The sequence below is a fragment of the Camelus dromedarius genome, chromosome 5 (genome assembly GCF_036321535.1).
Source record: "Camelus dromedarius isolate mCamDro1 chromosome 5, mCamDro1.pat, whole genome shotgun sequence".
NCBI classification, from domain to species: Eukaryota; Metazoa; Chordata; class Mammalia; order Artiodactyla; family Camelidae; genus Camelus; species Camelus dromedarius.
The window spans coordinates 52,683,296-52,700,930 of record NC_087440.1 but is presented as its reverse complement, the minus strand read 5'-3'; the positions used below and the strand labels follow the sequence as shown (position 1 = coordinate 52,700,930).

At 47.0% G+C, this 17,635-nt stretch overlaps 1 protein-coding gene across 3 annotated transcripts in view; it reads left to right on the top strand.

Annotated features, from left to right (window-relative positions):
- NID2 (nidogen 2) overlaps nucleotides 1-17,635 on the top strand; it is a 128,158-nt gene that overhangs the window by 80,025 nt on the left and 30,498 nt on the right. For all 3 annotated transcript variants that reach the window (XR_010380963.1, XM_064485958.1, XM_010982916.3), the window contains exons 5-8: nucleotides 9,538-9,687; nucleotides 10,116-10,361; nucleotides 11,593-11,793; nucleotides 13,234-13,464. Coding sequence is in view for 2 of the 3 variants with exons in the window: in XM_064485958.1 (XP_064342028.1) it covers nucleotides 9,538-9,687; nucleotides 10,116-10,361; nucleotides 11,593-11,793; nucleotides 13,234-13,464 (828 nt within the window). In the remaining variant the exon portion in view is untranslated. The remainder of the gene's footprint in view (nucleotides 1-9,537; nucleotides 9,688-10,115; nucleotides 10,362-11,592; nucleotides 11,794-13,233; nucleotides 13,465-17,635) is intronic.

Below are 17,635 nucleotides of genomic sequence, written 5' to 3'. Positions count from 1 at the left end.
AGATGGGAAGTGTAGCAAAAAGAAGATTGGGACGGATTTTTAAACCCGCAATTCAGGAGATAGAGTCTTTCCTTGGCCAAAGAAATCTTGGCAGGCAAATTCTGTTCGGAATTTCTTGACCATGAATAATGTTTTTTTTAATTAAAAAAAAAAAAAACCGGGCCTCACAGAGCACGTGGGGAAGAACTGGGTTGCTCGTGCCAGCTGCGCTCTCAAGCGTAATGAAGAATTTCAGCTGGAAAGTTCAGCAAAGGTAAACCGTTCCAGGGCTTCATACGCATCTTGGTGCTGGAGGGCTGCAGGCTGTAGCTGGAAGTGGCGAGTCGTGCTGGCTCGGAGGAACATTCCAGAGCCTTCCTCTGTGACGGGGCAGCCCTGGCGCTCGCCCGTTCTCCGCTAGAGACGTGGCGGTGGTGTGTGGGAGGGGGGCCCCTGGGGAGGGGACACGGACAAGCACCTGTGTCTTGTCGTTTCTGGTTCACGGCTGTGCAGCTGTGGTATTCAGCTCCCCGGAGCCTTGCCCTCATTTTCATGACTCACTGACCGCAGCGAGAGGCCGGGAGAGAGATGCCCAGGGGAGGCGGCCGTTAATTAACATGGACACGGAGCCCATGTCACCTTCCCTTCCCCGCTGAGACTTGTCAGGTCAGCTCTTTCTTCCCAGTCAGGGGTGTAAACACCTGAATGGGGAACTGACCACAGATTCATCCCATTTGTTCCAGGGCCTGCTTATCTGACCTCTGACAGGAGGGAAGAGGTCAGAGGTGAAAGCGTTCTTCAGGACCTTTTTAATTATTTTTTTCACCTTTTCTGTTTCCCATGCCTTTTGTGGTGAAAACACGTTGACCCAGCAAGGGCCTTGCGGGTGGTTCTGCTGTGGCGCCGGCCCGTAAGACTTCGCTGCCTTCAGGAGGGATGAGACTGTGTTGTGTGATGCCAGAGGGAGAGCACTGGTGTCAGACTTGGGTTTGAATCCTGGCTGTCCCGCTGGCTGGGTGACACTTTCTGTAGCCCAAGCCTCTGATTTCTGCTAAATTTGTTGAAAGGATTAAAAGAGATAATGAAGTTCTTAGGCTAGTGTCTGTAGAGTTGGATCTTAATAAACGGTGGCTGCAGTTACTAATTACAGAGGATTTAAAGCAGTGGGAACCGGGCACCGGGAATGAAGAATGGGCTTGTTAAGTAGCAGTGCCTTAATTTGTGCCTAAGGGCCACGTTTCTGTCAAGTTGAAGATGTGAGTTTTATTGGAAGGCTTCAGAACCTTCTGACGGTCTCCTGAGTTTTCAGCCTAAGTTCCCTATATCTAAAGAAAATTTGAAGCCAAGTCTCAGACACTTTGATCAAAGAGATTTTTGAAGTAAAGATGTGTCCCTAAGTGGTCTTTTCATTTGTGGGTTGCGATTTCCTGCCTTGGGAAGAGCCTGGAATATTAAAAAGCCGATCCCTGGAGCGGTTTATTAAAGAGTTAAGAGGAAGGGGCTGCACACCCTGCTTTGCGCTGTGAGAGGCTGAGATAAGCTGGCTTGGCTGCAGGAGGTCCAGGGAACCGGCCAGAGTGCAGAACAGAGGCGGCAGCTGTAACCCTTGCGGGGCATGAACTACATTTATCAGCTGCTGGTGACGTCTACCCCTGACATCTTGGGCATGGCAAAATGCATTTGAAACAGCTGGCTAATGATACAAGGAGCCGTCAAAAGAAAAACTAACTAGTTTTCCAACCTTGAAGGAAAAATAGCTAGCAGCCACCTTATTAGCAGAGAAGGAAATCTTTACAACTTGAAAGCAGAGAGGGAAAATAGGAGGGCCTCTGGTTTCACCTCAGGATTTAGGAAGACTCGGTGTCCACAGGGCATTTGTTCAGGAACCCCCTGCAGCTGCCAAAATCTGCGGATGCTCAAGCCCCTTAGTCAGCCCTCTGTATCCGTGGTTCTGCATTCGTGGGTCCCCCAGCCTCGGGTCATTTACATAGTGCAGCATCCACGGTTCCTTGAATCTGGGGATGTAGAACCCGTGGATACCGAGGGCCAGCTGTATAGAACCATGCAGTGGTAAATACTTGGTTTTACTTGGCGGTGGTCTTTGTTTTTTCAAACAACACACTGGCGTCCCAGAGGTCCATCAGGCAAAAGTGGACTCTCTCCGGGAAAGCTGGTGGGTGGGGTGGCAGAGACTCACACCCCCATCGCCTGCTAATTGCCCAGCCCTGAGCCATCCTGCCCAGCGTTTTCTACCAATGGAGTGGAGGAGTGTGGGTTTTGGTGTTTGGTGGATGTAAGCTTGATTCCCAGGTCTGCTATGTGGTTTGGGATAAGACATTTGCTCTGTCTGACTATCACTTTCTCAGCTATAAAGTGGAAATAATGTAGACCTCATTAAAAAGTTGTGAGAATTAAAATTTGGCATGGAAGCACCATGCCCAATAAAATTTAGTGTCCCCCTTAAGCATCATAGTTGTCATCGTGCTAAACCAAGAAATTAAGATTTATAGCTCCCCAAAATACCTCTCCCTTCTCTTTAAAATGCTTTCCCCCTTAGGGACTCTTTTTATAGACTTTTTGTTGAGAAATCTAGATTCTTTTTAGAGCATGTCCACACCAGGCAAGAATGTCCCGATTACACTCCAGTTCTGGCCTCGAGCATATTACTTGCCTTCCGCTGTTTCCATAGGCCACAGAACCAGCAGTAAATTGGATGCACACACTTTCTCTGCCTCAGGGGTCTTGTTCCTCAAAGCAGCTCAGGAAGCTTGTTGTCCATGTGTGCCCTTCTCTGACCGGGGCACAAGTGGAAATTTTCACTAGTATTTATCGAGTGCCCTGTTGGACTCTAAGGGTGAGCTTTGCTTTGATTGCACAATTAATCTTCCAAATTGGTCTGTGAGGTAGGTGCTATTATCCTTCCCGCAACACAGAGAAGGAAACTGAAACCTGATTTGTCCGAGTACGAGGCAGTCCAGGACTGCCACAGAGCCACAGAAGGGTAGAACAAGCTGTCAGGTAACACAGTGAAGGGCAGATCCACATGTGGTGCCCATCAGGGAAGTCTTCCTGGAGGAGGAGGGCCTGAGCCAGGCCGTGGGGTCAGAGTCTGAGTTTAGAGAGGGAGAAAGTGGGGCAGTATTCTAGACAGAGGAGTGACAAGGATGGAGTTACTGAGGTGGAAATGGAGAAAGAATGTGTGAGTGAGTTGAGGGGGTGGGCAGGAAAGGCAGGTCCAGCCGCCTAGGACTGGGGACCACCAGTGTTGTGGGGCGCTGGAGTGAGCTTGATTCACAGGAGTTGTGGATGGTCTGAAGCCTGCCCAGCTGGTGTGATGAAGAGCTTAATTTGACCTCAGTCTGCCTGATGAATTAGCCAGTGGGTAGGACAACTGGGTTTCAGAAACCTCAGGGGTTCTGACCCCATCGTGAGATCCTGTTGATTCTGTTTAGATGGCGGTTGTGCTGGGAAAGCCCTGGGTGGGAGCAAGGATTCCCTCGTGGCTTCTGGTCCACTTCTACTTTTGGCCTTGGGAAAGCCTTCAGGAATACGTTGCTCAAGCAGCTTCTACCCTGGGATGAACTGAAGCAGGCCCTGCTGCCCAACACAGCCTTCCTGGTGCACCTGCAGGTTGCTGAGGAGGGCCCCAGACCTGTGAAGACACCTGGACGGGAGAGGCTGCTAGGGTCATAATGGTGGCTGTAACCACACCGCCCACCTTAAAAAGAAAAAACAGGGTCCTAATAACTGTTTGCCCAACCAGCATCACTCTGTACCACACACATACACCAACAAACAAACAAACAAACATGAAAACTGGAGGGAAAGCATACCACATTTTCCATTATAAAGTTGGGTTTGTGGGTTTTCTTACTAGTCTGTCATTCTGAAAGGTGAGGAACCGTAGAAAAACCTGTCATGCAGTGAAACTGTAGGTCCTTTTTCTCGAGGTGGCGGGAGAAGCTGTTAAAAGTAAAAGCCACTCTAGCAGCCGGGGGTTGGGGGGCGGCTGCAGCCCGGTGCAGGAACCTTCTGTCCCCGTTTGCACCGTGAACCCGGTCTGCCTGGGGAGCCTGCCACCTTCCACAGGGCTGGGCTTAAGCCCTGAGGACGAGGGCTTAAGTGTTTCTGGAGAAATGAAGGCGGAAGGAGGGATCCGAACCAGTGCAAAGGAGGAGTTCTCACGTGGGTGTGAGGAACCCCCGGAGAGGACCAGCCTCCAACACTTGGGCAGCGCCTGGGCCGCTCCTCCCTTCCGCAGCCCCACCCCACTTCCCTTTCTACAAGGATATGAGAAGGGTGGGAAAGCATTAAATGGGAAAAAAAAATGAGATTTTAAATCCTCACGTGAAGATGCCTTTAGCGACCATCGAACCTCAGCTTACAAAAGCCGTCACAGGCTGGGCTCACTGAAACCTGGATGGCCTTTATCTCCCTGCTGGGCCCGAGGTACCAGCAGATGCGTCTCTGTCAGTCTCACCCTCTGTGACAGGAGCCACCAAGGCAGCATGTGGGTCCCTGGAGGGTCTGGAAGACAAACTGCCCCGGTAGGTAACATTCAGGAGAGAGGAATCCAGGGGATAAAAACAGTATCTCTCAAAGTGTGGCTCTCGTCCACTGTGGCTGTTTCTCCCGTGTCTCTAGTTTAATTAAAATGCTGACTTCCATGCCTCCGCCACCTCCTGACCCAAAACCTGCCTTTTTAAACCAGGTCCCCTGGTAATCCTGACACCCACCACATTTGAGTATTGCTGGTGTAATGGAAAAGAGTGTGGAATTTAGAGCCAGAAGATCATACAATCTTTGTGGGCCTCAGTTGTGTCATCTGTAAAGAAGGGACACTATCTCCTTACCAAAATAGGAAGAAGTGTGTGAGAACACATTCAAAACTGGGAGGGCAAGAGGCCCTGAAATGACCACCGAGAAAGAAAAAGGGACACTTTGTTTCTGGATATGCTCATTACACATCTCATCCAGCTGGAATCCAGATTGATTCCTCACCTTCAAGGAGTCTAGCATCTTTGAATCTACCTGCAACTCCCATAGGAATTTGAGAAGTCACATTGGCCAGTAGTCTGGCTTTTCTTGCTCAGATAGACACATGGGGGATCGCATTTCTAGGTCTTCTCCTCCATCATCAGGGAAGGGACCTGGCTTCTGGTTTCCTCCACCAAAGGATCTTCACGTGCCCTGCTTGGGGATTTGGCCTAAGTGGGCCATCAACCCGTTCTGCCTCTCGGCTGGCCAGGATTACTGTGAGAACATTCCTTGAACTCTTCCCCTCCACCCCACCCAACTGCTGCTTTCCCAGGAGCTGCTAATTGGTCAGATGAAGTTCATTAACTACATGCACAAGTGTTCTCGAGCTCAGAAATGGAACGTTTGCAAGTATCTTGAATGTTGTCATCAGTGGGAGGGAGAATCACCTGGGGAGTAGCACCAGCACAGACGCCTGGGACCCGCCCATTCAGAGAACAAGGTGCACGTTGAGAATTAGCATATTTAACAGGCAGCCCAGGTGATTCCAATGCTGTGGTTCCCAGAATCCACAGGGAGAAATGCAGTGCTCCCTCTGAGCGTCGAGGTCCCTGCCAGAGCTGGGGTGGAACTTGCCTGCAGCCGCAAGGGTGTTGCTAGAACTGTTCTCAAGCAAATCTTCTGTAAAGGGCAGCTCCACTCTTCAGCTCCCCATGCCAAGGAAGGAACATTCCTGTGGACCCCTCTCTTTCTTCCCTTTTCCTCCCCTCCATCCTCTCTCTCCCTTCCCTCTCGTCCATGTCTTCTCACCCTCCATCCAGTCCCTCAGCAAAGCCTGGCAGCTACACCCTCCAAGTACCTGAAGGGCCTCCGTGTCTGGGCCCTTCTCAGCTTCTCCGCCAGCACCTCCGACTATCAAGGCAGCAGCTCTTTCCTGAGGTTCCGTAAGTCAGATCTTGTTTTTCTTCAGCTCAGAACCCTCCAGCAGCTCCCCACCTCGCTCAGGCGAAGCCCAAACCCTTCCCATGACCTATGAGGCCTGCTGGTCGAGAACTGGCCAGGGCTATCTCTCCGCCTTCTGTCTTCTCACGGCCCCTGTTCTTCCCACAGGCCCGCCTGCCTGAGATGGTGTCCCTGTCCCCACTCGTCCTCCCCTCCTCCAGGCCTCTGCCCAGAGGGCTTCTTCTCCCAATGCCCCCCCCTGACTGTGTTATTTAAAAGAGCAAAGTCCCCTTCCCCCTCCAGCGCTCTTTTCTCTCCCAGATTTAAGTTTCTGCCTCACGCTCGACACCGTCCACCGCACTGAATAATTGACCTGTCTGTTGACCACTGCCTAGACAGGGGGATGTCAGCTTCAGGGCAGGCATTTTTGTCTGTTTTGTTTCCTGCTATATCCCTAATTCCTAGTCTGGTGCCAGGCCTATAGAGTGCTCAATATTTGCTGAATTACTGGAAGAAGGAAAGTAAATCGCAACAGGCATTTGCTTTTCACTTGAGCTGACGCTGTGCCAAGTGTGCACACCTGAGTGGGAAGGCAGGCTTGGAAGAGGGAGCCGGTGTTTCCCTGACTCGGAGGAGTGAACCCACCTTTCCCCAGTGTGGTTCCATCCTGAGAATGCTGCTTTACACACACAGACTTCAGAACACCCTCGCGCTGTTTAAAAGGATCTCCAGGCCAGCTTACCGATAACTAGCCCACTGTAATTATAGTTTGAGTCTCTTAATAGCCTTTCATGGGGGCCTAACCATCATTTTTTTGTTAGAAAAATGCAGCCATGCCCATGAGCTTAGAAGCTTTGGCACAGATGCATTTGTAAGTTGCCGGCTGCACCGCTGCGCCTCTCTTTTTACCCAGACAAAAGCCAGGCCCCCTATGCTATTTTAGTGAAATTAACCCCGCGTGCCCCATCAGCAGTCCTCCGTCTCATCTCTCCCTGTTTCATAAGCCACTCTTAGAAGAAGAATTGGGCTGAGGAACAAGTCTTCACAAAATAACAAACAGAACACAATACAAACCCATCATTTTCTTAATTTGGGGGCAGAGCGGTGTTAGAGTTCGGCTTTTTACTTGAATTTCCTGAAAATGACTACCCTTTAGTCCTGCATCAGATCACCTTTTTACCCTGGTGCTCAGAAGTATGTTAAGGAACAACATGGTTGCTGGCGTTGAGGTGTGAGAGGGGGGTGTCACCCTGATTCTGAAGAGGAGGAAGCAGGTGTGGTGCATTTCTGTGGTGTCCACAGAGCCACCCGAGCCCGGGTGCTGTTGAGTGTCAGTGCTTGGGACCCTGTGCTGCCCTGGTTCCCCTGTGTTCTGGAGGGAGGGTCCCGATGGCAGTCGATGCCATGACCACGCTCAGTGTGCCAGTCCCTGCAGGGGCTGCTGTTTTACACTTAGTTGTGACTTTCTGAGCTGGAGTAACCCAAAACTTTCACAAGTTACCTTTATTTCTTTGAACTCAAACTGGGTCCCCCCTGCCTTTCTTAAACCAGTGATAGAGAGTGATATACAGATTTCCTCACAGCCAACTTAGATTTATCATTATCCATTTCTGTTTTTTTTTTTTTTCCTGCCTTGAGTTTTATGTCACTTTCCTGTTTAAAAACGTTGAGGTTGAGGCCTTACTTTCTATTTTTATCGAACTGGAATTTCTCAGCCATGTCACCAAGGCTCTATACCAAATCTTGAGTCACCAACTTTATTCTCATTATGTCTCTGGTCAGATATTCCACTTGAGTCAAGACTGTCTGTCCTGCCAACCCTCGGCTCCTGGGGCTTTCTCAAGAATCCGTAAGCAGCACTTCTGTCCAAAAGTGAATGCCACCGTTGCTGTTCTCAATTCTTCTTACCTGTGCTTTTTTGTCAGCTACGATAGCCACCCGGGTAATCTCTGCTATCTTCTACCATTAAGCCTGATTTGTAAAGCATGACTCAAGCTTTTCTTGCTGAAGCCTGTGCTGATTAAGCCCAGTCACCTGATCACATCCTTTAGCTTTCATGGTAGATGTCCCTGGGCTCTGCTGGATGGTGGTCGAGTGCAGCTGTTAAGAATCTGGAGCCAGAGTTCCTGGGTTCAAATCCCACCTCCACCACCTCCTGCCCGTGTGACTTCAGGATGGTCACTTTAACCTGTGCCTCTGGTCGTGTTGCTGCAACACAGGAATAAGAACAGCCCCTATTCTTGTACAAATTGAAAGAATTCATAAAGTTCATAGAAAAGGATCTGCCGTGTATTAAGCACTACTTAAATGTTAAATTTGTTATATTCTTAATTGCTGATGCAAGGCTTTATGCTGGCTACATTATTACTTCTATGGTGCTACATCTTCCCCCACTGGTTTGCTTTCTGTTCTCCCCTGGAATAGTGGGTGAGTATTGGTCTTTCCATTTCTTCCTCCCCCCTCCCATTTCCTCCTTTTCAGTCCTTGATGTGGAACGCACCTGCTACCTAGTTTTTCCTGAGAGCAGGTTATCTCTCTCGGGAGCTTGCACCTCACTGCAGCCTTGGGGTCTAGCGCTAGATTTCTGTGCCATCCCAGCTTGTCACTGTGCCCCTGGAGTCTCCACCCAACTCCTGCTTCTGGGGATGCTCGGGCAGAGGTGTGCACAGCTGCTTTGCCTCCTGGTGGCCATGCTCGGGATTGACATTGCCCTGGGTGTCCTCTCTTGTCCATCAGCACCCCCCTGCCACACTCCACCCCTCTTGGCCATTCTCTTTAGGGACAATGGCATCTGCTCCAATTTCTCTGTTTCTTGGTAGCACAAATGACTTTCTCTCTTTAATGGGAAGAATAAGTGGGAGATGGAAGGAGCATTAAACTTACCCTGGTCCGCATGGCTTCCTAGAGTGCAGTGCCTGTGGCCAGGCTCTCCGCTACTGCCTGGGCATCCTGCTCATGCCACGCCCACCACAAGAAATCCTGCAGGCACTGAGCATTTCACAACCGGGTTCCCCACCTCCTTCCCCTCTCTCTCCGCCTGCCTCCCCATACACTTTCTTTAGGGGGTGTGTGTATGTGTGTTCATTCTTTAAGGCCTGCCTTCTCTTTCAGAAAAAAAAAATTTCTGGGTAGAGACAAGCTATAGGTTGTTCTTTTTAAGTTCAAGGTTACCAAAAAGAAGGAAGGAGTGTTTAGACATAAGACTGCATTTGGTAGTTTCTTTGTTCTTCCTCTCGGGAGCTCATTACTATTAGTTTGAACCATATAAAATTGCTTATCTTTGGACATTTTTGACCCAGAAAAAAATGGCAGTTTCGTACAGTTCAACCTAACACATACTTACTGGTTGGCTTTCCTGTCACTGCACTGGGACCAGAGGGGCACAGCCTCATCCTCGCTCACCCACCAGCTCTGCTGTGAGACCAGATGGGAGCAGTCAGCAGAACTTCTTGCCAGAAGACAAAGCTAGTTAATTCCCCTGAGTTGAATGTTATCCTGTCTCTTCAACATCAAAACCCCATTTGTTTATTACAACCTAAACGGATTTTATGGAGCAGATGCTGGGTCCGTGGTGAAGCTTGGCAGCCGCGGTGCTGGAATCACTCAGTCCTTTTCCTCCAAGTTTGCTTTCCTTTCCAGTCTTCACGTACAATGCTGCCCACAAGGAGACCTGTGAACACAACCACGAGCGCTGCTCCCGGCACGCCTTCTGCACCGACTACGCCACCGGCTTCTGCTGCCACTGCCAGTCCAGGTTTTACGGGAATGGGAAGCACTGTCTGCCGGAAGGTGAGGGATGCTGGCTTGACTGGGTTGGGGGCTGCTCGGGGTCTGTCTCTGCCGCCTGCTGTTTCCAGCTGTCGCTATGGGCTCTGCTTATGGACCTTGTGTCTCTACCGCTTGAATCAAAGTGCTAGCGACTTGCAGGTGCTCAATAAATGAGAAATATATGTGTTTGGGTGGATTTCCCAACTTAAGGATTAACCAGAAATGCTTCCGCCCTTTTTGCTAGCTCTTCAGAGTCAAAGTGGATGGGCGAGAGGGAGGATAGGAGAAGGGAGATGGAAGGCAGGTGTGTGTCCTACCCAGAAGAGTGGTGGGTTGTTAAGGGTCTCATGAAAAAGGACTAAAGATGGAGTTTGGGGAGTTGTTGGTGGAACTGTTTTGTCTGTGCACCAAGACGGTGGTCACGGTTGACTGGGTTTGCTGTGTCTCAGGGGCACCTCATCGAGTCAATGGGAAAGTGAGTGGGCAACTTCGCGTGGGCCACATGCCCGTGCACTTCACCGACGTGGACCTGCACGCTTACATCGTGGGCAATGACGGCAGAGCCTACACGGCCATCAGCCACATCCCACAGCCGGCCGCCCAGGCCCTTCTCCCACTCACGCCAATCGGAGGCCTGTTTGGCTGGCTTTTTGCTTTAGAAAAACCAGGCTGGGAGAATGGCTTCAGCCTCACAGGTGAGTAGGGCCTCCGAGAGGGCCACTGGTCACCCGTGCTTTGGTGGCGTGGAACCTTGAGTTTTCATTCCATGAAAGAGGATCTGCTTCTCTGATGTTCCAGAGTCACAAGAGTGTAGTTTTCTGTCTGGAAGTAGCTGGGGATGGTTTGGCTTCACAGGACTGTTTTTTTAAAAGAATGAATTCTTAATGTTCTCCAAGCTGTTCTGAGAAATAGAATGGTTCCATATGGAGCATTTGTGCCCACTGAGCCCAATTTGTTGAAGCTTGTTTCCCAGACTTCATGTCATTGAGTTGCAATGTGCAGATCTGTTAAATAGGGGTGCACGGTGGTAATTCCAGGACACCTGGGGATGGTGTTACTTCATGGGTGAGGGGTGCCTTTCCTCCCCACCCCCCTCCCCGACAACTCTGACCTGTAATAGTACAGACAGTCCTTCTCAGACTTCATCCTACATGCACATCGCCTGGGGCCTTGGGAGGGTGCAGGTGTGATTCAGTAGGCGGGGTGGGGTGGTGGTGGTCTGTGATCCTGTCTTCTAGCAAGCTAGAGGACACAGTGCTCTTCTAAGGACCACCTTTCCATAGCAAGGGGGCAGAGGCTACTTCCTGGCTTCTCATCTCACTGCACTTTGTTTCCTAGTGGATTTATCTTCATTGCACAGAAAGTGTAAAAGTTCTTTGTCCACTTCCAGCTGTAGAGCTCAATGGCTGTTAGTAGGATCTTACTTATAAACAGGGTTTGATAAAACCTTGAGTCAAAAGTAGATAAAATACAGTCTACCCAGTTACATTGACTTTCAGATAAATAATAAACATTTTAGTGTAAGCATGTCCCATACAATACTTGGGGCATACTTATACCAATTTATTTATTATTTATCTGAAATTCAAAAGGTGAATGGGTGTCCTGCGGTTTTCTTGGTTTATTTTTGCCAAATCTGGAGAAAGGTCAAGGATTTTCCTAGTGGTTTATATTTCACAGGAAACAAGCTCCTACAAAGAGAAGCAGTGTGAGAGGAGGTAGGATGGAACCACACTGTATCAGAAGGTTTGGGGAACTAATGGCATCAACAGCTGGTGACCCTTGTTGGCCTTGGCGATCAGATCTCCTTGGGCACCATCTCCAACAGTAGCAGAAGCTGGGAAGGGGAAGTGTGCCCTGGTAGTTATTGCTGGAAGAGGCAAGACCTCTTTCCATCTCTGTGCTGGAACTTTTTTTCCTTTCCAGGTGCTACCTTTATCCATGACATGGAAGTTACCTTCTACCCAGGAGAGGAGAGGGTTCGAATCACTCAAACTGCCGAGGGACTGGACCCAGAGAACTATCTGAGCATTAAGACCAACATTCAAGGCCAGGTGCCCTACATCCCAGCGAATTTCACAGCCCACATTGCTCCCTACAGGGAGCTCTACCACTACTCAGACTCAGGTGCGTGCAGCTACTTCTCTCATCTGCACAGTGGGGATGGCACATGGCTCACAAGACAGGATTGTGTGAGTGACTGCGTGGGATGTCCTTCCAACTGTGTGTGGCATATAAAATGAGCTCAATATTGTTTCTGTTACTCTGATTATTATGTTAGTGTGAGAAAAGTGCTGGCTGCTGTACACAAGAGTATCAGTGTCCCTTCTCAATACTGTTATTATAACATAAAGTAACCTTGTCTGTGGGATGGGGAGGGATGGTATAATTATAGTTTTTAACCATCCTGCTCTCTGAGCCATGGAAAAATACTGATTATTGGAATTTATCCTTTAAAATTTTTTTTAAATTTATGTATATACATGTATATATGGTTTTTTTGTGGGGGAAGGTCATTAGGTCTATTTATTAGTTTTTTTTAATGGAGGTACTGGGGATTGAACCCATGACCACATGTATGGTAAGCATGCTCTCTACCACTGAGCTATACCCTCCCCCACTATTGGAATTTCTCCTTGTGTAACCTGTTTCAGTATCCTTTGAAATCAGAGATGCTGCACCAGTGTTATAAAACTAATGCTAGTTTTGGAGTCAGAAGACAGAAATTCATATCATGGATGCATTTAAAATATGTGGGGAATAAGGTCACTTACATCTGAGGACCTATTTTTCTCATCTCTAGAATGAGAATGTTAATAACCTTATTACTGTCTGTCTACCTTACCTGGTTGATATGTGTAAAGTGTGATGTGTTCTTTAAAAACCACCTGATCTTAGTCGCTGTCCCGCAGCACAGCGGTTTGATTTGTGTCGTGCCTTTGCTTCTCCTGCGATATGAGAGCCGGAAGCCGGGCACGGGATGCAGGGAAGAGGATGGGCATCGGAAAACTGGCCTAGCCTCCTGATTCCGCACTCAGATGGAGAGAAAAGACACCCCCACCCCACCAACTTCCTTTCTCTGACTTAAGTGCAAGGTGCTGGAAGGCATGCTCTCCGTGCACTGCAGAGGATGGACTGGTTGGAAACTTGGGACGTAGAGTCAGGCTGACTTGAGCTCTGCCATGTGCCAGCCTTGCGTGTTAGACTTAACTACTTCTTAACCTTTGTAAGGCTCTCCACACAAGTTACGGGCCCACCTCGCTGGCTGTGGTGAGGACAGAACGAGGCAGTGCCTACGGAGTGCTCAGCATGGCTGCAAGTAGACACATCTATTCTTTGCAAATTCTGGCATCAGTGATTGTACCTGCTCCGTGTCAGTGCCTTGGTTTTACATCCACTCGGGTTCTTGGGATTGCCTTGTAGGTTTCCCATATAAACTCAGGAACTTCCCAAGGGAACATGCTCCAGGAATTAAATGAAAGCTGTGCAGAGCAACTCACCCCATGTGAAAAACCTCTAGTTAATATTTTGTAATTTCCTAGTTTGACCGAATTGTGTCTATTGCAGTTGTGACCTCCACAAGCTCCAGAGACTACTCTCTCACGTTTGGTACCATCAACCAAACGCAGTCCTACCGTGTTCACCAGAACATCACGTACCAAACATGCAGGCATGCCCCCAGACGCTGGGCCGTCCCCACCACCCAGCAGCTGAACGTGGACCGGGTCTTTGCCTTGTACACGGATGAAGAAAAAGTGCTCAGATTCGCTGTGACCAATCAGATTGGCCCCGTTGAAGGTATGGTTTCCTTTTTTATTGCTGGGCAAAAATTACATTGAACTTTCTTTCTTCATCCCTTTTGAGTGGCCTCAGAATGATTCATGTAGGTTACTAAGGTAAACTGAATGCCAGGCTCTATTTGGTGCTGGGTGTAAGGATGAATAAGGTAGGGTCCTGTCCTTGAGGTGGAGACAGAGGTAGAAATGGAACTTCTAGAACAGTGTTCCTGCCAAGCTCAGGAATAAAACATAATACTTATGCTCAGGAACAGAGCATAATACATGAGACTGGTTTGTAGCAACACCCAACTGCATGTGCCGATCTGCATCCATGATACACCTGTGAACAAGCTGGGGCCGAGGTGGGAGGGAGAATGATGCTGACAAATGTTTGTTATAATTGTGATAAGTGCAGGGTGCTGTGAGCCTAGATGGGAGGTTCAAGAAAGATACCCCTGAGGAAATAATATTTTAGCTAAAACTTAAAGGATGAGAAGGATTTCACCAAATTTTCACCAGTGCCTAGAAGAACAAAACAAGATAGAACTGCATGTATGAAAAAACCCAAATTAACATCACACTTAATGAGGGAAGACTGGATGCTTTCCCTCCAAGATCAGGAATAAGACAAGGATGTCATCTCTTGCAGCTTACCTTCAACATTGTGCTGGAAGTTGTAGGCAGGCAATTAGGCAAAAAAATGAATTACAGGCATCTAGCTTGGAAGGGAAGAGGTAAAATTATCTCTCTTTTTCTATGACATGATCTTACTGGTAGAAAGACTAAGAAATTTATTTTAAAAACTATTAGAACTAATAAACAAGTTCAGTAAGGTTGCAGGATATGAAATCAATATATAAAAATCAATCATATTTTTTAATAGCAATGAGCAAACTGAAAAGAAAATTAAGAAACAATTCCATTTCAAAAAGAATAAAGTAGGAATAAATTTTTAAGAAGTGTGATACTTTTACATTGAAACCTATAAATGTTTTTGAAAAAAAGGAAGGCCTAAATAAATGGAAAACTATTCTGTGTTGATGGATTGGAAAATTATTAATATTAAGATGTCAGTGATTCATAAATTGACCTATGAATTCAACACAATCCTATCAGCTGGTTTTTTTTTTTTTTGAAGAAAACCTGATGCTAAAATTCATGTGAAAATGTAAGGAACTCAGAATAGCCAAGACAATTTGAAAAAAGAACAAAGTTGGACTAACCATACTTCTGATTTCAAAACTTGAGTAATCAATACAGTATGGTCCTTGAATAAGGACAGACATACTGATCAATGGGAATAGAAGTGAGAATACAGAAATAATCACTCATGTTTACGGTCGATTGTTTTCTGACGGGGTGCCGAAACAACTGAATGAGAAGAAAGTAGTCTTTTTGACAAATGGTTCTGGGACAACTGTGGATATCCACAGGACAAGAGAGAAAAATAAAAGATGTCCAAATTGGAAGGGAAGAGGTAAAACTGTCACTATTTACAGGTAACAGATACTAGTATAGAAAACCCTAAAGTCTCCACCAAAAAACTATTAGGACCTATAAATGAATTTAGTAAAGTTGTAGGATACAAGATTAACATACACAAATCTGTTGCTTTTCTATACACTAATAATGAACTTCAGAAAGAGAAAGCAAGAAAACAATCCCATTTGAAAAAATAAAATACCCAGGAGTAAACTTAACCAAAGAGGTGGAAGGACCTATGCTTTAAAATCTGTGAGACGTTTATGAAAGCAATTGAAGGTGATACAAAGAAATGGAAAGACATGCATGTTCATAAATTGGAAGTATTAGTCTTGTTATGGTTTGATGACTAGAGAAGGTCCTTTAACATTTGTTGTAAAGCTGGTTCGGTGGTGCTGAAATCTTTTAGCTTTTGTTTTTCTATGAAGCTTTTGATTTCTCCAAGTCTGAACGAGAGCCTTGCTGGATAGAGGATTCTGGTTGTAGGTTTTTCCCTTTCATCACTTTAAATATGTCACGCCCCTCCCTTCTGGCCTGTAGAGTTTCTGCTGAAAAATCAGCTGATAACCTTATGGCAGTTCCCTTGTATGTTATTTGTTGCTTTTCTCTTGCTAATTTTAATATTTTCTCCTTATCCTTAATTGTTGTCAATTTGATGACTATGTGCCTTGGTGTGTTCCTCTTTGGGTTGATTCTGTGTGGGACTCTCTGCGCTTCCAGGACTTGGGTGACTGTTTCCTTTCCAAAGTTGGGGAAGTTTTTGGTTACTCTCTCTCCAGAGATTTTCTCAGGTCCTATCTCTCTCTCTTCTCTTTCTGGGACCCCTGTAATGCAAATATTAAAGCACTTCATGTTGTCCCAGAGTTCTCTTTAAACTATCCTCATTCCCTTTTTTTTTCTTTTTTCTGTTCTGAAGTAGTGATTTCCACTAATCTGTCTTCTAGCTCACTGATCCACTCTTCTGCCTCATTTAGTCTATTCTTGGTTCCTTCCAGTGTATTGTTTATTTCAGTGATTTTATTCTTCAACTCTGTTTGAGTATTCTTTATATTTTCCAACTCTTTGCTAAAAACTTCACTCTGCATCTATACTCCTCTTGAGTTCTCTGAACATCTTGGCCTTCATTACTTTAAACTCTTTCTCAGATAAGTTACCTATCTCCTTGTCACTTACTTCTTCTTCTGGGATTTTATGTTGTGCCTTGGCCTGGGAGATATTCCTTTGCCACCTCATATCATCTATCTTTCTATGTGTTTGTGGGTTCCTTCCACAGGCTTTGGGATTATCATTTTCATATTTCTAGTATCTGCCCCTGGTGGATGAGGCTGGACTAGAGGCTTATGCAGGGCTCCTGGCAGGAGGAGCCAGTGCCTGCCCACTGCTGGGTGAAGCTTGGTCCTGGACCTCTGGTGGGTAGGGCTGTGTCTAGAGGCCTTTGTGGCTTAGGAGGTCTGCTGATGGGTGGGGCTGTGCTCCCACCCTGTATGTTGTTTGGCCAGAGGCTTCCCTACAGGCTGTTGGGTGGGGCTTGGTCTTGGTGCTAATGATCCAATCAAGACGTCAGCCTCTAGGAAAGCTCATGTAGACGAACACTTGTGGAATGTCCGCCACCAGCTTTTATGTCCCGTGAGTGGGCTGCAGACATCCTGCATGTCCCCAGGAGACCCTCCAAATCCAGCAGGCAGGTCTGGCCCATGTTCCTATGAAATCACTGCCTCTGCCCTTGGACGTGATGCACGTGAGTCTCTATGTAGGCTTCTCAAGCAAATGGAAGGGTGAGGGTATAGCTCAGTGGTAGAGCACATGCTTAGCATGCGTGAGGTCCTGAGTTCAATCCCCAGTACCTCTATTAAAAAATAAATCAACCTAATTATCTCCCCCCCCACCTCGAAAAAATAAAACAGTTGCTCAAGTGAATGGACTCTCCATTTCCCTCAGTCCCGTGAGGCTCCCAGAGCCAAGCCTCCCTGGTCTTCAAAACCAGATGTCCTGAGGTCTCCTCTTCCCAATGCCGGGACCCGAGCTGGGGAGCCTGACGTGGGGCTTGGAGCTCTCACTCCTGTGGGAGGGCCTCTGCGACTTAACAAATCTTCAGCTTGTGGGTTGCCCACCCCAGGGGTTTGGGGCCCAATTGTATCACGAGCATGTGCCTCCTACCATCCTGCTGTGGTTCCCCCTTTATATTTCCAGTTGCAGAAGATCTTTTTAGCTAGGTTCCAGTCTGTCTTTGATGGTTGTTTAGCATTCAGTTGTGGTTTCGTTGTAGGAGAGACAAGCTCGTGGTCCTACCTCTCCACTGTCTTGACCCGAACTCTCGGAAGTATTAATATTGTTAAAATGTCATACTACCCAAAATAACCTACAGATTTAATGCAGTCCCTACAAGGATATACTGTACAGCACAAGGAATATAGCCAATATCTTATAATAACTTTAAATGGAGTATAATCTATAAAAATGACTCATTTTGATGTACATTTGAAACTTATATGTTCTAAGTCAACTGTATTTCAATTGACAAAAATGAAATTGCATAAGCAAATATAAAAGCATTTTGCCTAATGTAAAACATTATAAAATATTAAAGTATTATTCAAAGAAAGTTATTTCTGGAAAAACAGGAGGGTCAGTAAAATGGAATAATACTCAAAGAAAAAGAATGAAGATGGACCTTTACTTCATACCATATAAAAATTTAACTGAGAATG